General features: G+C 41.6%; 1 protein-coding gene across 1 annotated transcript; it reads right to left on the reverse strand.

Moving 5' to 3' along the window:
* Positions 1–6,630: 6,630 nt before the first annotated feature.
* LOC306926382 (kelch domain-containing protein 3-like) lies at positions 6,631–12,739 on the reverse strand (the record flags this gene model as incomplete). Its single annotated transcript, XM_079505645.1, has 2 exons — positions 6,631–6,646; positions 11,826–12,739. 2 exons carry the CDS (start codon positions 12,737–12,739, stop codon positions 6,631–6,633), a joined length of 930 nt encoding a protein of 309 aa, XP_079361771.1.
* Between the last annotated feature and the right edge of the window lie 6,620 nt (positions 12,740–19,359).

Raw genomic sequence — 19,359 nt, forward strand, 5'->3', positions numbered from 1 at the left:
GCTTACGCATGTTTCGCGATAAATGCATTTTACATATGTGATGTATTCCCATGCTTTTTGTTCTTGCCTAATGTAAGTCGCTCTGGATTAAGAGCGTCTGCTAAATGCCTAAATTGTAAATTGTAATATGTATTGTCATGTCACTTAATGGTGTTTGTAAATTACCTACCCAGTCAGCATCAGTCACGTGACGTGACGACCTAGATAAAAGGGAGGTTGTCACATACTAACAATTATCACCTGATGAAGGCCGCCTGCGGTCGAAACGTCGTGTCTTAACTATGGTGTTTCAATAAAAGAACACCATTGGAGCAATCCTGTGTGCGGACTCTCTTCTTTTCACTGTACTTGCCTTGGTCCGGCACCAGCCAGGAACTGGATGTGCGCTAGCCACCTGCCTTTTAAACATGATCTAATAACAACCTAAAACATGAACCTTGGTTGACAAACTATAGTTGTCCTTTAAGTATTTAACCCTATAGTTTATTACATCAGTGTTTTGTACTATTACAGAGTACAGAAGGTAATCTTTCCATATAAGCAACAAGGTTTATTTGATTGATTCACATTTTTATTCACAGTATGTAGACTGGGTAAATTTTATTTTATTTCACAGTATGTAGAATGGGTACATTTCATTTTATTTCACAGTATGTAGAATGGGTACATTTCATTTTATTTCACAGTATGTAGAATGGGTACATTTCATTTTATTTCACAGTTTGTAGAATGGGTACATTTAATTTTATTTCACAGTTTGTAGAATGGGTACATTTAATTTTATTTCACAGTATGTAGAATGGGTAGATTTCATTTTATTTCACAGTATTTAGAATGGGTACATTTCATTATTTCACAGTATGTAAAATTGCTACATTTAATTTTATTTCACAGCATGTAGAAGGGCTGCATTTAATTTTATGTACTGTAGTTGTAAAATGGCTACATTTAATTTCACAGTATTTAGAATGGGTACATTTCATTATTTCACAGTATATATATAATGGGTACATGATTGATTCTTTATTTAAGTGTCATGCTTCCGAAGAAGCCCAGCCCATATATGGACTTACAGGAAGGACACTTAACACATTTTAAACAATGACAATAAACCCACATGACAGTTTGCAAACAATGATCAAGTGAATACTAAACTGACTAATACACTCGGTACATTTTATTCACAGTATCTAGAATGAGTACATTTCATTATTGCACAGTATGTAGAATGAGTACATTTCATTATTTCACAGTATGTAGAATGGGTACATTTCATTATTTCACAGTATGTAGAATGAGTACATTTAATTTATTTCACAGTATGTAGAATGGGTACATTTCATTATTTCACAGTATGTAGAATGGGTACAGTTCATTATTTCACAGTATGTAGAATGAGTACATTTCATTATTTCACAGTATGTAGAATGAGTACATTTCATTATTTCACAGTATGTAGAATGGGTACATTTCAAACGAAAGCACAACTCAAATTGAACAAAAATGGTCGTATGATGTAGTGCTTTTTGTGCTGTAATTTGTGCCGTCTCTAGACATGGTAACACCCGCCTGCATCTGATTGGCCTACCGACACTGCCCGTCTTACCAGACTTTCCTAAATTGCCTCCGAGGTGGATAGCTATATGGCGGATAGTCTGACGCGAGGTTACTCCGTGGTGGGGAATAATATAAGTACGGTATAATACAGGATAATGACAGCTTGGTACGATGCAACAGATGACGCTCCAGAATGCAGCCTTGTAACTTTTTTTAGTAATCCTTTTTAGTAATAGTATTTGTTTACTATAATTAGATTATCTTGTATCAAACCGTACTTGTAATGTTTCCCTCCACGGAGTAACCTCGTGTCAGACTATCAACCATAGCTATCCACCTCGAAGGAAAGTCTGGTAAGACGAGCAGTGTCTGTAGGCCAATCAGAGGCAGGCGGGGGCCGGGGGGTCACCGTGTCTAGAGACGGACGTAGATTGTAATCAGTGAGGCCAAGTAGTAGCCTGACCAGTTTGTTTTGGGAAGTCTGGAGCCTTGTTTTAAGGGCCTTTGAGGTACTGTGGTACCAAGAGGTGCATGGTAGTCAAATAAACCTTGTTTGAGGGCTCCTGTTAGAGTCTTCAAGGTGTTTTTTCTTGACCAGTGAGGAGATCCTGTACAGGAATCTTGTTCTTTGGTTGACTTTTTTTGATTACATCAATTGGTAGCATTTTATCATAGGAAAGATTTGCCTCCAGGGTGGAACCTTGGTATGTAATTTCATCTTTTCACGTGACAATATTTAACAGCATGGTGAGATTACTATTTGATCCAAAGAGAATGGATTCAGTTTTTCACAGATGTAAAGATAGTTTGTTATCAGCGAGCCAGGTGCATATTCTACCGAGTTCAGAGCTGAGGGCCTTTTCAACCTGTCAAAGGTGCAAACGTAGTTTGTAAATGAGCAGGATGTGTAGCAGCCGGCTTTATGAAAGCAGTGACACACAATGAATTAAGCAGCCCATAATAAAAAAGTGAAACATCCGACAGTAACAAATCAGCACTTCTTAAGGCTCATACATAGTCTGGATTTTCGGTGGTGAGGTGACCACCGAACTACAACATGACGTCACAAGCTGAATCGAGCGACTTAAAAACGGCTTTACATAAGCCTGAATAGACGATGAAATGACCAAACTTCTGAAATATCCCTTTAAGTTTTATGTGTGATTTCTTCCCTAATGAATGAATCCCATAATCTCCAGATTCACATGTTGGAGAGTTGGGCTAACACCACCAGTTCTCCAGTTATTAAAGTCCTTCCTTCACTTGATTTCAGAGCAGTGTGTGGAGTCCAGACTGCAGGTGAAGATGAACTCTCCAGACTCAGCCAGGGACGTTTCTATTAAACGGGAACCTGAAGACATTTCTATTAAACAGGAAGCTGTAGACATTTCTATTAAACAGGAAGCTGAAGACCAGCCACACCTCAGTAAGTTTCATGTGCTCTTCCTTTCTTTAATATTTTCTGTTCTGTAGGGCTGCAAAGTTGACGTCAAGGGGGGGATCTTAGATCGCCTCATATAAGAACTGTGTTTGAAAATTAAACACATAATCCTGTCCTTTTCACTGATATGGATATGAAGAATCAACTGACTGAGAGAAAACACAAATGTTACTGCTGCCGAATTAGTTAGTATAGAGTGTTTAAGTACAGAGGGTTAGTTCACTAAGTATAGCGTGTTTAAGTGGTTAACAACTTTCAAACCAGTATTTGAAAGCTTAGCGTCTGCACTTTCTTAATTTGTACAAAACTGAAACATTACCATTATGTGCAATGCAATTTCCATCAGGTGTGAAAAATACTGCTGACTGGCAGCGTGAACAAGACATTTGGCGCTGATCGCTACAGTAGTTGTGAGATTTGATCACTAAAGTAGTTTGTGAGATTTGATCGCATGAAAAGTACTTGCTCTGCTGACAGGCAGCGTTAACAAGACATTTGGCGCTGATCGCTACAGTAGTTTGTGAGATTTGAACACTACAGTAGTGTCCTGAGCTTCAGGTTACAGAAAGCCTCTACACCTCTTGAGGCTGACCCTGACGCCGCCCAGTCCCCCTCGTGAGGTTGCTAATCTCACTCGGTTGCTGGATCCTTTTACTAAACTATACCCTAATAATTACGCTACAGTTATTACACAAAGAGGTCCCAAGACCTGTAATGCATAACCATCTATTTCCTAACTATGTCTCCTAATAGAGAACAACTGTCTAGGAGACCCTCTCGCTTCTGAACATATTGTTTCTACAGCACGTCCATTTATTTTAGAGACCAGGCGTGGCACCTTTCTTGAGTGAATTGTGACAACTACAAGTCAAGCTGGAGAATGTATAAACCCAACAAAAACAGTTTAATGGTGGTCTGCTCTCTTGTGGCTTATCACCAGGAAGTTGTTCGTGGTAAGCGCTAGGCCAGCATGTGACTCTCTGATCGAACAGTGTTCTCCCCGTTGAGGATTGAGAGTATTAACCTTTTTGCCGGCCACGCCCAGACTATCAGTGCCCGCACACTGTAAGTCCTGAGAGGTGCAAGACCTGGAATATGGAAACTTAATTTATTTAGTATCTTACCAAGTCTAGTTCGGTCCCAACAGCAGTGGTAGGTACCCAGAGAATCTCAATCTCTGACCATGAAGCGGAGGAATAGGTTATGGAAACCCTGGAGGTAAAACCTCTCCTTCTATGAAAGATTTTATCTGGATCAAAAACAACTTCAGTAAAAATAGAGGTTTATTGAGAAGCAGGTTACAAATGTAGAACTCTCAACCAAAGGCGATTAAAGAGCAAAGTACAAATTTAAAAGAAGAGTTTACAAATGGATAGATGAGTAGCCTACTTGCAAAAATCAGCTAAGCAGTTCAGGGCAAGACTCGACAAGACAGTTTTCGAGGCGTTAGGCGTCTCTTTTTATACACCAGTCTGCTGCATCACACAACAGTATACGCCCTATCTTTCCTAACCCCCAGCCTTACAAGGCAATGGTCAAGTTATCTCTCTGGCCCACGCCCTTACATGGCAGATGGTGGATGGTACATCCTGGTACCGGTTACATCATTATAGAAAGTACCTTACATCCTGTGCAGCGGTAGTGCATGCAAAGTGTAGCAGGTAAGCGCGTGAGATGAGAACATAGTTCAAACATATGAGCACACAGTTCAAACAAAGGAGCATACAGTTCAAACAAAGGACACCAGGATGCTGATGTTGCAGGTCCCCTCTTTATTGCTTTTATTGCTCGGCAGTGTCAATTCCTGTGTTTGTTCTTCTTGCCCGAGTGCCTCCGCTCCTTTCTCTCAATGGTGGGGTGGGGGGAGTGGTTGCGGCACAGGTACAGGTGTCGGGGGTTGGAAGGCCATTTGGGCCAGGGTCCACTGGTAGCTTCCTCCTGGCACCTGCACAATGGATGACGGTGGTGTCATCGGGGGCAGCATCAGGATAGCAGCCGGCTGAGCAGGGGTGGGTGACTGTTGTCTCTCCACGCTCGCTGGACGATGGTGGTTATCACGTGGTTTCTTCCTGTAGTCCCTCTCCCGGTAGTAGGGCTCAGAAGAACGAGGGGCCATGTTCTTAGGGTCCCGGGTGAATCCCGGGCCTTGACAAGTAGTTTGTGAGATTTTCCCCAGGCAGACAGAATCACTGACACATTTACAGACATACACAGCTACGCCATGGGAATCTGTGACATAGACGTTATTGTTTCATAACGTCATGCATTGAGTGGCATGACTAATTTACTATCAGATTAGAGCTCATGTGTAAAGTGTCTTGTTTTGAAATTGTTTCAGAATATCACTATTCAAATAAAAAAATGCTGTAACACCATTATTTATTTTGTTGTTAAAGTAACTAAATATATTACTTATTGTATTTTGCTAAAACTTTCAGAACCCTAATAACCTGTAGGTAGTAACAGTTTAGTCAATCTTATCTTGGTAGGTAATATGGAACATGGAAGAAGAATGAATTTACATTTTAGGAATCCAGTGTTGACCATGTTGATCATGTTATGTTTCTGCTCCTAGACATCCTGCACATGGTTGTGTGTAAAGAGAAGGCTTCTCCTGAACAGGAGAGGAGCCCCAGTCTGCTCCAGGAGGAACCAGAGCCTCCACACATTAAAGATGAACAGGAGGAGCTTAAAGAGGAACAGGAGGAACTACTTCAAAGACCAGAGGAACCTGTTGGGTCAACATTGACATTACTAGCAGTGAAAGGTGAAGATGATGATGATGATGATGATGATGATGATGATGATGAAAAAGAAGAAGGTATATCTTCCCACTGCTCTGAAGTTGAAGTTGAACTTGAATCTGACACTGAAGTCACTGAAGACAGTGATGATTGGGAGGAGATCAGTGAAGACGATGATGACGAACGGCGTGACAAGAGTTTCATGCACTCGGGATCCCTGAAGAAGCACCAGCGTGTCCACACTGGAGAAAAACCTTTCCACTGTAAACATTGTAAGAAGAGTTTCAGGAAGTTATGTAACCTGAAGACACACCTTCGTGTCCACACTGGAGAAAAACCTTTCCACTGTAATCATTGTGACAAGAGTTTCAGTGAGTCGGGTCACCTGAAGAGACACCAGTATATCCACACTGGAGAAAAACCTTTCCAATGTAAACACTGTGACAAGAGTTTCAGACAGTTAGGTAGCCTGAAGACACACCTTCGTGTCCACACTGGAGAACAACCTTTCCACTGTAAACATTGTAACAAGAAATTCAGTGAGTCGGGTTCCCTGACGAAGCACCACCAGCATATTCACACTGGAGAAAAACCTTTCCAATGTAAACATTGTGACAACAGTTTTACATCACCATATTCCCTGAAAAGACACCTTCGTGTCCACACAGGAGAAAAAACATTCCAATGTAAACACTGTAACAAGAGTTTCAAGGATTCAAGTCATTTGAAGTCACACCTGCGTGTCCACACAGGAGAAAAACCTTTCCAATGTAAACATTGTGACAAGAGTTTTACTGAATCAACTTCCCTGAAAAGACACCTTCGTGTCCACACAGGAGAAAAAACATTCCAATGTAAACACTGTAACAAGAGTTTCAAGGATTCAAGTCATTTGAAGTCACACCTGCGTGTCCACACAGGAGAAAAACCTTTCCAATGTAAACATTGTGACAAGAGTTTTACTGAATCAACTTCCCTGAAAAGACACCTTCGTCTCCACACAGGAGAAAAACCATTCCAATGTAAACACTGTGACAAGAGTTTCAGTCAGTTAAGTAACCTGAAGACACACCTTCGTGTCCACACTGGAGAAAAAACATTCCACTGTAAACATTGTAACAAGAGTTTCAAGCTTTCAAGTCATTTGAAGTCACACCTTCGTGTGCATACAGGAGAAAAACCTTTCCAATGTAAACATTGTGACAAGAGTTACCGTCAGTCAGGTAACCTGAAAACACACCAGTATGTCCACACTGGAGAAAAACCTTTCCAATGTAAACACTGTGACAAGAGTTTCAGGCAGTTAAGTAACCTGAAGACACACCTTCGTGTCCACACTGGAGAAAAAACATTCCACTGTAAACATTGTAACAAGAGTTTCAAGCTTTCAAGTCATTTGAAGTCACACCTTCGTGTGCACACACAATTTAAAAACCTTTTCACTGGGAACATTGTAACAAGAGTTTCAAGCTTTCAAGTCATTTGAAGTCACACCTTCGTGTGCACACACAATTTAAAAACCTTTTCACTGGAAACATTGTGACAAGAGTTTCAGTGACTTGAAGAAGGAGAATACCTGCACTCACGGATTAGTCCTTTAAGACACTTTATTTATAGTTTCATTCTGGTAAGGTATACTGCAATAGGCAGCACAACAACGAATGCGTTTCGGCCAACGGCCTTCGTCAGCATTGTATATGCTTTAAACAAAGGAAGTGTCACGTTTATACTGTCCCGTCGGTGCGACACCATCCCCAGTCCGGGTCAATACAAACAACATACACCCAGCTGAACCCAAAAGTGCAATCACAAATTAAGTCCATATCACAAGTAATGTTTTTCCTTACGATTTAGAAAATTCATAAGGCTGAAACCTTAAAGAGGAGGGGGGAGTTAAGTACTAAATAGTAGAAAGACTCAAAATGCCAAAGTGGCTACGACAAGGCTTATTCTTTGTTGAGAAGACAGGTTGAGCAACAAAACCCGCTAAAAAACATGTTTAAAAGGATTAATAGAGGGCATGTCTTAGGGCCTCTCATCTCAATTAAACAATTAAAGACCACCCCTCTCTCAAAATAAGTAATTTAATTTACCCATAAATGGAACAAAAGTAGCCTGATTATTCGTTCATTAAAGGCATCATATAGAATTTGAATTATACCATTCATAGAAGGAGTAACTCCAAAATGTCTACTGCATAATACAAACGTTTTGGATACACACAAATACATGCTGTAGGCGCATGGAAAAGTCAACAACTAGCCGATCTACATTGACACGTTGTGAGTTTGTAGACTGGCCATTTTAACTATTCAAAAATGTTTAGCAAAATAGTAAAAAAAAAAAAGGCAAAGAAGTTTAGGGATAAGGGGTTTAGCGGTGACAAATGAAGCCCATAGTGTTTTATTTTTCCCATAATGATATATTTTGTTGTTTATAATATTGATTTGTTTTAGCCCCTCCTATTGGGCTTTTGTCTTTGTGTGAACACAAACACGATGATTTGATTGGCTGACATATTGAGGATAAAAGGTGAGGGTAGAAAAGTGAAGACGCCAAAAGTAATTGGCCGAATGACATTTGTGATGATTTGATTGGCTGAGCATGGAATGTGATGTATGATCCTCACCTCACAAGTGTGATTTTTGTTGTTCTAGTGCTATTATGAATTGATTGCATAGGGCCTGAATGGAAACAAGTGTTGTTTTTTGTGCTATTCCTTTTATCCCTGTGTTTGACTGAACTCTGTTGCTGTTTTTACATTTATGTCTAATACACTATTCAATCAATCAATCAATCCTGTCAAAACAGGCCTCCATTCTCCTGATCTTTTTTTTTTTGCCTCACGTTAAACCCTTAAAGGACAACTTTGTTTTTGTTTTCAACGAAGGTTCATGTTTTAGGTTATTAGAGACGCAACAGATTTCCATCTTGACGATTCCATAGGGGCTAATTATGAGATCAGTGCAACTGAGGTCCAAATTGTTCAGATTGGTGCAGACTGCAGGGAAGATCATAGGGGTAAGACAACTCCCCTCTCTGCAGTCTATGTATGAGCAGGCTACATTAAAACAGGCAAAAGAAATCGTCAGTGATGTTACCCATGTTTTAAATGGCGAGTTTGTACTTCTGCCCTCTGGGAGAAGATACAAAGAACCAAAGTGGAAGTACATCAGATTTAAAAAATTGTTTGTACCAGCATCAACTAAGATGTTGAACGAGGCTCTGAAACAGCAGTAACTGTGTGAGGCTAGATTATCCACATCATGTGTGCAATTGTGTAATGTTGTGTCTTCCTCTGTAATGTATTTTTGTTTGTCATTGACGTTTTATGTGTGGCTGTAGCTGGGGTGAAAGCCCAAGACAAATTTCCCTTGTGGACAATAAAGTTGAACTTGACCTTGACCTTGAACAAGGAGATTGGTTACAGTTTTATAACCAGTTTTGATGAGTAAACTTGTGTGGAGATCTTGTACAGCCTCCTCATAGTTACTTTGAGTGGTAATGTCTTAATGGGACCATATACACATGGATCCAATCTTTGTGATTAGCGGTAGCATAGCACTGTGGTTTCACTGCAGGTTTCAACACGACGACACATCCTCGCGGTGAACTAATGCGGACGATTGCGGCTGGATGTTTTGCAGAGGTTACATTTGACGTTGTTTTAAATGCTGTGTATGCGGCGGCTCTATCAGCTTCTTTTGTCTGTGACCCGTTGCAGTGCTTTGAAATCACCGCTTCACATCTGGCGATATGAAACTTCTGGCCGATATAGATATTCGATATCATTAATTGCTGTTATGGCCGATAACCGATATAAACCAATGTCGAAATGTTCTGTCTGTATTAAAAGATTATTTTTTCTCCAAAACTAGGGATTCACAGTTATTGAAATGTTAGCCCATGTCTGAACATAAACAGCTTCGAAGTAGTATTTTTATTTAAAATTTTAAAGAATATCAGCTAATACCGATATTGCATTTTAAGGCCAACATCGGCCCATATTCAATCTTGAATTAAAAAATAAAGTAAGTAAAACAATGTTGAGTGTTCAACAGCCTGGCAGAACCTCTACCTAACCTAACTCCTGTCACATTTACAAAACTTTGTTTGAAATCAAAGCCCAATATGCTTTTTACTGAGGTTTGAGTCTGTATTCAGTTTTCCTTTTATTAAAGGATCAAGCAGTCTTGTTTTAGCGAGCAGACTGACCTCATGCTTCCTTCTATGCATACAGAGTCCAAGCTGCTTCTTTTCACCTGACAGGGGGGAATATCCCCGGCCGGACGTAGCACATGTAAGGAACACGTTTATTCCGACCAGTTCCTTTCCCCTCCATCAGGTAGTTTAGAGACCAGGATTACTGCATGTTTTTTGTGAGCGTACTGTACCTACCCTTGGGGACACGGGGAGAACATGCTGTGGAACCATTCTGTTGCTTGTCTAGGTGGGGGGTCCCCAGTTAAAATATGATTACTTTGGGGGGGTCACCGCCCTGAAAAGGTTGAGAACCACTGACTACCTGAATATTCCTAAAATTGCTAGCCCCCATTTGTTTGTTGTTCTTCATGAATGTTCAAAGCTGTTTATTTTCTGTGTGAAGTTTAATAATTTTTCAGTTAACCTTTAATCCCCGTTTCCGACTCTCATTTCATTGGTTTTCACGCACTCATTGAGCTCCTCGTCCGAATCTGGTACATTTTCTGGTTCATACGCAGTCATGTATCTTTATACCCTTATCATTAATTATCCTTGCACAACTTGCTACAAAAACACTGAATGGTTTTGCTGTTAAAAATGGAAGAACTGATTGTGTCCAGTTAGCTCGGTAGGTAGAGCTCTTGCCTTTGCAACACAAGGACATGGGTTCAAATCCGGGCACCACGAACTCAGTGTATAACTCTTCAAGAACCCTGCCCCCCACTATAGAAAAACCGACCCTGTCACAATTCCATGGTCTTCTTTTTCTCAAGTTTAGTCTTCCATGTTTCTATGGCTTATTGTGCATATTATTCTTATTGCTTATTGCCTTCCTTCTTCGTCGTGCCTTATTGCTGCTTGCAGCGATTTTTGTTCCCTAATTTTATTCTTATACTTTAATATATGGGTCATTCTACCGAATTGGTTCAAATTCAGCGTTGGAAATTGTGTGAAATTCAATTACATTTTGTTTCATGAAAATATTTATTAGAAAAAAACAAGAGTAACTAAAATTAATTGGACAGCCAACTAGTTCTGCATATTATGATTCTTCACAAAATGAGATTGCATAGGTGTCTGATCACCTGAATGATTGATGATATTGCATTTTTGTTGGGGGGCAAAGCTAGCCCCTCCTCACCACATAGTGATTTTGATGATGTACATTGAAGATAAAAAATCACACCCGTGTGAAGTGAGGGGCGCTCTTATCATCTTACAACATCGAGGAGGGATAGCTCTAAATGTTCCTTTATTCAATGGTCATCCAATCCATGTCTATTCAACTAACTTACGTCATAATGTAACTTATTACGTCATATTGTGTCTTTATTGTTAATGGCGTTTAATGTTTGTGTTGGCACCATTTGTTTTACATCACCATTACATCACCTAATCAACATGAGTTAGACTTTAATATATTAGCGCCCCTCACTTCACACAGGTGTGATTTTTTTATTCTACTTTTTAAGATTTATTTTTTGGCCTTTATTGACAGTACAGTAGGTAGACAGGAAATGGAGAGAGATATAGAGAGTGACACTAAAAAGGCCTTCAGGATCGGGACTCGAACCCGCGACACGCATCAGGCTTCACTGAGCCTAGCTGTCCGGGCCGCTATGCCAGTGGTCCGAGGGGATTGTTGATTCTTTGCGTCAGTTTTCTCTCTTTCTTTTGTTCCCTGGGCTGGAGTTTGCTCTCTGTTCTTGTGGTGTGTTGTCGTTGCTATAGTCATGGCTGCCAGTTCCTATTTGCTTTTGCTAGTCATGGCTGCCAGTTCCCACCTGATGTTGTGTGGGAGTTCAGACTGATCCAGACCGTACTGAATAACTGCTAGCTTGCATAATATCTTGAGGCTAGGACTGAAGTCTAAGACATACAGGTCACCTGGTATGTTGTCTGCTCTAAAGAGGATGACACGATCTCCCAGCATGCAACAGCACATATTCAACATCCCATCTGGGCGTTTCCCCTTGGGCTCAACCTTATTCCAGGAGTAGGTATCTGGACTGAATTTCCACAGATCATTGAAGTACTCATTGAAGTACTGGTTATCATAGTGGTGGCCATCAAATATGTACAGCTCTCCTTTGTAGGTAAAGGCTGAACAATGACAGCGTCTTTCTGGAAGAAGCTGTGCTGTGTTCAGCCATTGGTTGGTCTCTGTGTCAAACACTCTGACGGTGATAGGGGACTGATCCCACTCGCTCCGACCTCCAAATACAAACATATTTGTCCCGATGATGGTGACAGAGTGACGTGGTGAAACAGGAGGTGGGGTTCCTCTGGTGTTCATTATAGACCAGACCATTGTGTTGGTGTCCAACTTGTAGATGTCATTGATGTCATTAGTGCGTCCAGTCTGGGTTAATCCTCCAAGGGTATACATGACCTTCCCCAAGGCGCAGGCAGAGTGAGAGTGGTTGCAACGGCCCTTCGGAACAGTCCCAGAAACCTCGTTCTTCAACCAACGGTGGGTGTCGACATCGAAGGCATAAAGCCGCCTGCCTCCTCCCCAGATGTAGATAACGTCTTCAATCAGCACAGCTGTGCATGTCAAATTCAGGGAGGGAATCTCGACTCGTTTCGTTCCCTTCTTGATGGTCACCGCCGGTAACGTCCTCCAGCATAAAGACACTGTGTTGAAGACGTGGACTTTGGTCTGGTACCTGGTCTGGTACCTGTTGGCGCAGTGGGGTCCTCCGAAGCAGTACAGCTGCTCCTGCTGCTGCACTGCCACGGCAGTGAGGAACGTCCTCCCTGCTCCTTCCCCATGAAGTGTCCAGCACTGCATAATGAGCTCTCTGGTGGAGCTGTTGCCCTCGCCACCCGGCTACGGATAAGCGGTTGAAGATGGATGGAATGGATTCTGGTCCAATGGCTTTCACTTCAGCTCTATATGATCGACACTCAGGAGTGTGTGTGTGTGTGTGTGTGTGTGTGTGTGTGTGTGTGTGTGTGTGTGTGTGTGTGTGTGTGGTAACAAAGGAGTGCACAGTCCAGATATATTTTATCTAGATTGCTTTGTATTGTCAAATACAGCTTCATTGGCTGATCTGATGATTTGATTTTGTGAGCTGTGAGTGCTAGTTCACCTTCCTTCTATACTAGCCTGACCTTGGTGTACGTCCATATTTGGATGCTGGGGGAGGGGTCACATGTCATAAGATGTCAAAGATGTCCATATTTGACCATTAGCAGTGCAGGACTTAACGACATCATCAATGATGTCAAGATGTGGGCCTACTATCCACCTGTTTCCTGAGAAGTCCCCAGGAAGTGGATGTGTGCTTTACTTACTTTACTTCACTTCCTCCACACTTATTATTCAGTTGTCACCATAGACTGTCAAAAATATGGACAAAGCGTTTTGGTATCCTAGAATGGGCAGTCGATGAAGCCTGTCTGTCAGGGCGCTGTAAGCCGCCATCTTTCTAGATCCGTTTGGGTCCAGCTGTACCATTGGCTGGCCCAGACAGCGAGGTGGGACTTCTCCGCTTCTTCTTTGTGGGTTTTTATTTTGAGCGGGGGTGGAACCTGGGTGTAACCAGGGGGGCAGTCACTCAGTACCAAAATCACGCCTCCCAAGCTCTGCAAAATAGACTCCCTCCAAGCTACAGTCTATGGCCCTCATTTATCAATTGAGTGTAAAATCTGCCCCAAATTCGAGTGTAGGATTCGTAGTACACCCACGTCGGGTCGGCATTTATAAAGTGATCGCAGACAGCTGATCCTTCCTAATTTAATTCCTAGCAGTGATAAATGTGACGGCTGAAATCAATCTGGCACGCCCTATGAAATCAAGCCTCGCCCTCGTTTTTGCGACATGAACAACTGCAATACGACCTGGAAACCATGGTTACAGGGGGAAAAAAAGTTTCACTCGCTTGCCTAAATTGCCTTGCTGCCCCCTCCCATACACACACACAGACGCACGCACGCACACGCAACTTGTTGTATCTTAAATAAATAAACCTGCATGAATTAAATAAAGCTGTAGGACTACCCTGTCTGTTTCTCCTCTCGCTTCGCTTCCCTTGCTGCCCGCCTCACCCCCCCGCACGCACGCACATATCGCAATTTGCAAGCAACTGTCACTGTGTTGTTAGTTGTATATTCAATTATTAAAGTCTTTATTCATTTAATATACAACAAGATATATTAGTGAACGAAAACCTGAACCTGTGTACCATGAAGGCGCGCACACACGCTGCTGTTTTGCAAGGTGCATCTCCTGTCCTGTCTGTCTCTCTCTATCACTGTGGTCCGTCCGTGACACCGTGACCAATTGACCATGCACGTTCGACAATTTAAATTGCCTCGCTGTCAACTGTCAATTATATGAATATTGCAGCCAAAACCGTAGCCTCATGTGGCACTGGACAGTGGTGGTGGTAGTATGGTGGGCTGCAGGCTGGCTTAGCCTATACTATCTCCGATGCGTTCCCACTTGCGCTGGCACGGCACATTTGGCATTCGAGCGACGCGTCGGGTTTATTAAACGAGGAGGAGATTGCACATAGGCTACTGTAACTCCAGAAAGACATCGGCCTGCTGTAGATTCGGCTACAGTAGGCTACCCATGTTGGGACTCTCCGCAGCTGCAGCGCTGTACTATACTCTCCAACGTCCCGTCATGGAAATATTTCAGCACAGACAGCCCAAATCCTCGCATGTATGCGCTCATCATGCAAAACACTGTTTAAATGGCTTACGCATCTAACTTGCAACATTGTTTTTAAATGCGCGATTTTAATTGCTTGCTTGTAAAGTTGGAAATCTCCTACTAATTTCATATGACACAAAGACACATCGTTGATGTATTCCTTTACTTTTTTTTTCTTTTTTATATTTAGCCCATATACATACCTACATACAGTTTTATATAAACATTTTAGGAGTGAATACATATGTTTCGATGCCTGTGACAGCCTCTCAGCTGGTCAAACAATGCTGCTCCGCTGTTCTACGACAGAAAAACAGGTGAGGACAAAGCGTACAACAGCTCCCGACCAGACGTGGTTTTTGTCTTGGCTCAAGTTCAAATTCAAACGTTGGCGCAAATCGTAAATGCCGAAATTTTTTGGCGTACGCACGGTTGATAAATGAGGGCCTATGCCTCCAAGCCTCATTTCAGCGTCGTAAACAAGTAGTAGTAGTGTGTAGAAATGAATACCAGCACTCACGTTGTATCAGCAAACAGAAACAGAGTGTTGCTATTTGCTGCTGGGGGAAACAAAATAATACAAGAATCCTATAGGATACAACATCAGTGCTGGTATTCATTTCTACAGTCTGTATCTTCCAGAACCGTGCACCCGTTACTTTATTATGTGGAATTACTCAGTGGTGGAAAAAGTACTAAATTGTTTTACTTAAGTAAAAGTACCAATACTGCAATTTAGAACTACTTCGTTACAAAGTAAAAGTACGGAATTGAAAATGTACTTGAGTAAAAGTACAAAAGTATCGGCATAAAAATGTACTTAAAGTACTACAAGTAAAAGTACTCATATTGCAGAATGTCCCATTTCACAAGTTCAAAATGTGTACAAAATCTATTGAAAATAGCAGATCTACAAGCTCACAATGCGTCGCAACGCGACGCATTGTGAGCTTGTAGATCGGCTATTTTCAAATGGCCGAAAAGTACAGGGTTGAAGTGGTTAATGTAGGTTTTCTAATCAAAATTAAAATCGCCAAAGTAACTAGTAACTAAAGTTTTCAAATGATTGCAGTTAAGTAAAAGTGCAAATTTTGGCTCTAAGATGTAGTGGAGTAGAAGTAAGTACTGGAAATTGGAAATACTCAAGTAAACTACAAATACCTCAAAATTGTACTTAAGTACAGTACTTAAGTAAAAGCACTTAGTTACTTTCCACCACTGGAATTACTCAACCGAGTGCTTGCTTTTGCTTTCTTCTTCAAATCCTAGTAGTGTAACGTTAACTTTGAAAACGGCATCTCTTCACTGTTTTCACGTAATACATTTGATTTGCCTCTTAGCTGCTTCTCTTTTATCGTCACGTCAGATAGTCTCAACCATGATTAAAAAGACTAGCCGTAATAATAAAAGCAGTGTGATATACTATAATCTGATTGTATTAGACATGCAGCGACAATAGTCATCATCACTCATTTTGCACAGCTTTCTCTCTGTCAAGACTTCCACCGGGTTTTGAGCAACTTTCTGTGAATAATCTCTGTGCAGTCTTGATTTCTTAGAGTTGGATTGGATAGTAAAATAAAATAAAAAAATAAAATAAAATAAAATAAATGAAACCTACAAGTTTAAATGACTGGATATTGGCCTTCTATAAAATGACTGGATAATATACAGGTTTTATAGCAATTGTAGAAATATAAATTAATCAAATTCTTAATTGTCAATGTTCTAATCATGTATACTTTACTTTACTAAGAGATTTTTCAAATATTTTATTTTTGTAACATTTTGGACCAAACAGACAGTCTTACATGGAGGTGTCCAATGCCTGTTATTACCCTGAATGTGTTGTTCCTCTCCTTGACCAGCAGAGGTCGCAGTTACCCTCCTAATAATAAAATACATGGTTTTTGTTTGACCCTCTTGTCCGAAGCTCTGTATAATGAGCTAGGATTAGGCTTCCTGTTTACCTCCGGGTTGGGAGCTAGCTAGGATAAGGCCTTCAGAATATGAGGTTAAACCTCGTAATGAATCTGTTCTTGTGTTCTTTTTTTTAAATGCATTCATGATATGTATTTTTAAATGGCGTACACTAGAGTACTTATGTGTGCCCTAAAAGGTTTTTACCGATTTAAAATGGCTATAGTATCCCATTGAATTGGACACTGACTTGGCTGCTTGGCACATTTTCTAAACCCTGTAGGCCTACTGTGGACTGGAGCGTCACCTATTTCAGGGGTGGGCAACTTTGACAATGGAGAGGGCCACTATATTTCCACAATCACTCACTGCATACAGGTCGGAGCAAAAATAGCCAATCTACAAGCTCAAAACGCATTTTGTTGTTATGAAAAGACTACAATGTGCGAACGGCACACCTACCAGACTATTTTCACTCCATACAGTCCATAGTCTGATCCCAGAAGAAGGCCTGGCACTCTTAACTTTACACCTCTCCCGCTTAGCGAAGGGTGGGGCGTTGTAGAGGAGGTCTCCCCGAACACGTGCACATGTCACAACAGCTGGCACGAAGAGATGTTTTTTGTCCAGCATCCACTTTGGTCTGGAAACGGCACTTTTTCTTTTACCTCTGATCCCAGTAGAAGGCCCAAAACTTTTGATTTTACACCTCTCCCGCTTAGCGGAGAGTGGGGAGATGTAGAGGAGGTCTCCCCGAACGCATGCACATGTCACAACAGCTGGCATGAAGAGCCGTTTTTTGTCCAGCGTTCTATTTGTAAGGGCTATGCACTCCAGTGAACAGTTTATCCATTTAAATAATTTGTTAATGTTAAACTGTTATACATAGAAATACACAGAAATATAATTTGTTATATATTTTCGTTTAAATACTTAATTTATTGTTTTAATTTGCAAATTAATCGTTTTTGTTTACTTTAGCGGGTAAGAGCTCGGCCACCGGAAGTCTTATCCTAGCTCCCTTATCCTAGCTCATTCGACACTGGTCTTTCCAGTTTGGGTGAAGAAAGCTGAGATGGTGACGTCATCAAAAGTACGGTGCTATTCAGTGTTGCCATCTCCGCTTATTATAAGCAACGTTGGGCTTGTTTTTCTGTAAAGTTGATTATTGGTAGTTACGGGTTGCGTTTTTTGGGGCTTGTTTCTAAAGTGTAGTTGCTTATTTGGGCTTGTTTCCTAATCCTAATGTTGTTTAAACCAGTGATTCCAGATTATTACCAGATTATTATTATATTGTTTTTAAATAGCAGATCTACAAGCTCACAACGTGTCCCATTTTCCAGAGTTGCAGATTACTTTCCCAGAGTTGCGGGTTTCGGTTTGAATCACATTGAGTGACAGAATGGGTATGGTGACTATTAAATAGCTCAAGGCTGTATTGCTGATTACTTAGGTTAGGACCCCCGCAGTGGTGTCCGGTTAGAACTTAAACCAGGATGCTTCGACTTCTGCCTTCTCCCTGAAGCCGACCCTCTATATATTCTCCGACCAGGCTTGTCACGATGACTAAGCCAGTTAGATCTATCCATATATGGTTCTATCCATATATGGTTCTACCATATCTATCGATATCAGCACTAGGTCGGCTCGGGCCCAAATATAGGGGTTGTCATACTAAACATGTCATATATCATATAGCCCAACGTCCTAGTCAGAGTCTTCGTTACAGCCACCCCAGATTTCACGTTGAAATCTATACCGCATCCAGAAGACTCAGACAATTGTCCTTTCTTTCGGCTAGGTTCTAACAGGCCAGGCCTGGTAGTTATCCAGCAAGGGAGGCTCTCGAAGATGTTAATCTCTCTCCATTAGTCTGCTGACGATCTGTGTATGCTCACAATCCAAGCTATTTGGCGATCAATGCTCCCTCAATATTATTGACTTGGTTTGGCTGTACGGCAGGAGATACCTCGGAAGATACAGCCACCCTTCAATCCGACCTGCTTGGCAACTGTGCGTAACAAAATGGTTCGCCCTGAACCATCATCCAGAACTGCATATACTTCCATTACTTTGCCACAATTGCAAATTAGAACTTTGCACACCTTTAACATGACATTTCTCCCTTTAGGCGGTGGATAGCCCACATGCAAGGACTCTCCTGCTATAGTCAAGATTGCTGGCTGCGGTAATTCCTCTTGTAAATCCTGTCCCGTCTCGATCTTAGGTGTCCTAGGGTTCCGCAAAGGTTCATCTGCTCTCCGGTTCAACCGGGTCCGGCTCCTATTAATACTGTGAAGAGCCAGAGGGTGCCTTCCACCACATTTCACTCCTAGTCTGTAGTTTACAGTTTCTTGCCTGCATGACGACGTCCATTGCTGATAACACAGCTTCATCTGTCATATCAAATCTCGTTTCACCATTAAACTCAGTCGTTTGAACCTGCCGCATACCCCAAGATGGTGTGTGCCGCTATTACAGTACTGACATACGGCTTCTTGCCGTCTTGCTGGTTACTTGGTGTACGATCGGCAGAATTGGGTGCTACTACCGTACCATGCATGATGACTGTTCGTCTCCGGTTATGCTCATGGTCATTTCTGCAAGAGTGACCGTCCAGCCTCCTTGCTGGACTACTTCGGTCCCTATGAACCTGGACTTCTGGTCTGTCAGCTTGCACTTTCATCTCGATATCCTATCGGTGAACGAAGCCTCTGCCGTCCTCCGACTGCTCCAACATCTATGGGAGGGTTGATATAGCTCCGATGCCCTTGCATCATCATGCTGTCCAGACAATGCTCTCATGATATCCACCAGAAGCTCTAGGT

The sequence above is a fragment of the Electrona antarctica genome (assembly GCF_951216825.1).
Source record: "Electrona antarctica genome assembly, chromosome: 7".
Classification (NCBI taxonomy): domain Eukaryota; kingdom Metazoa; phylum Chordata; class Actinopteri; order Myctophiformes; family Myctophidae; genus Electrona; species Electrona antarctica.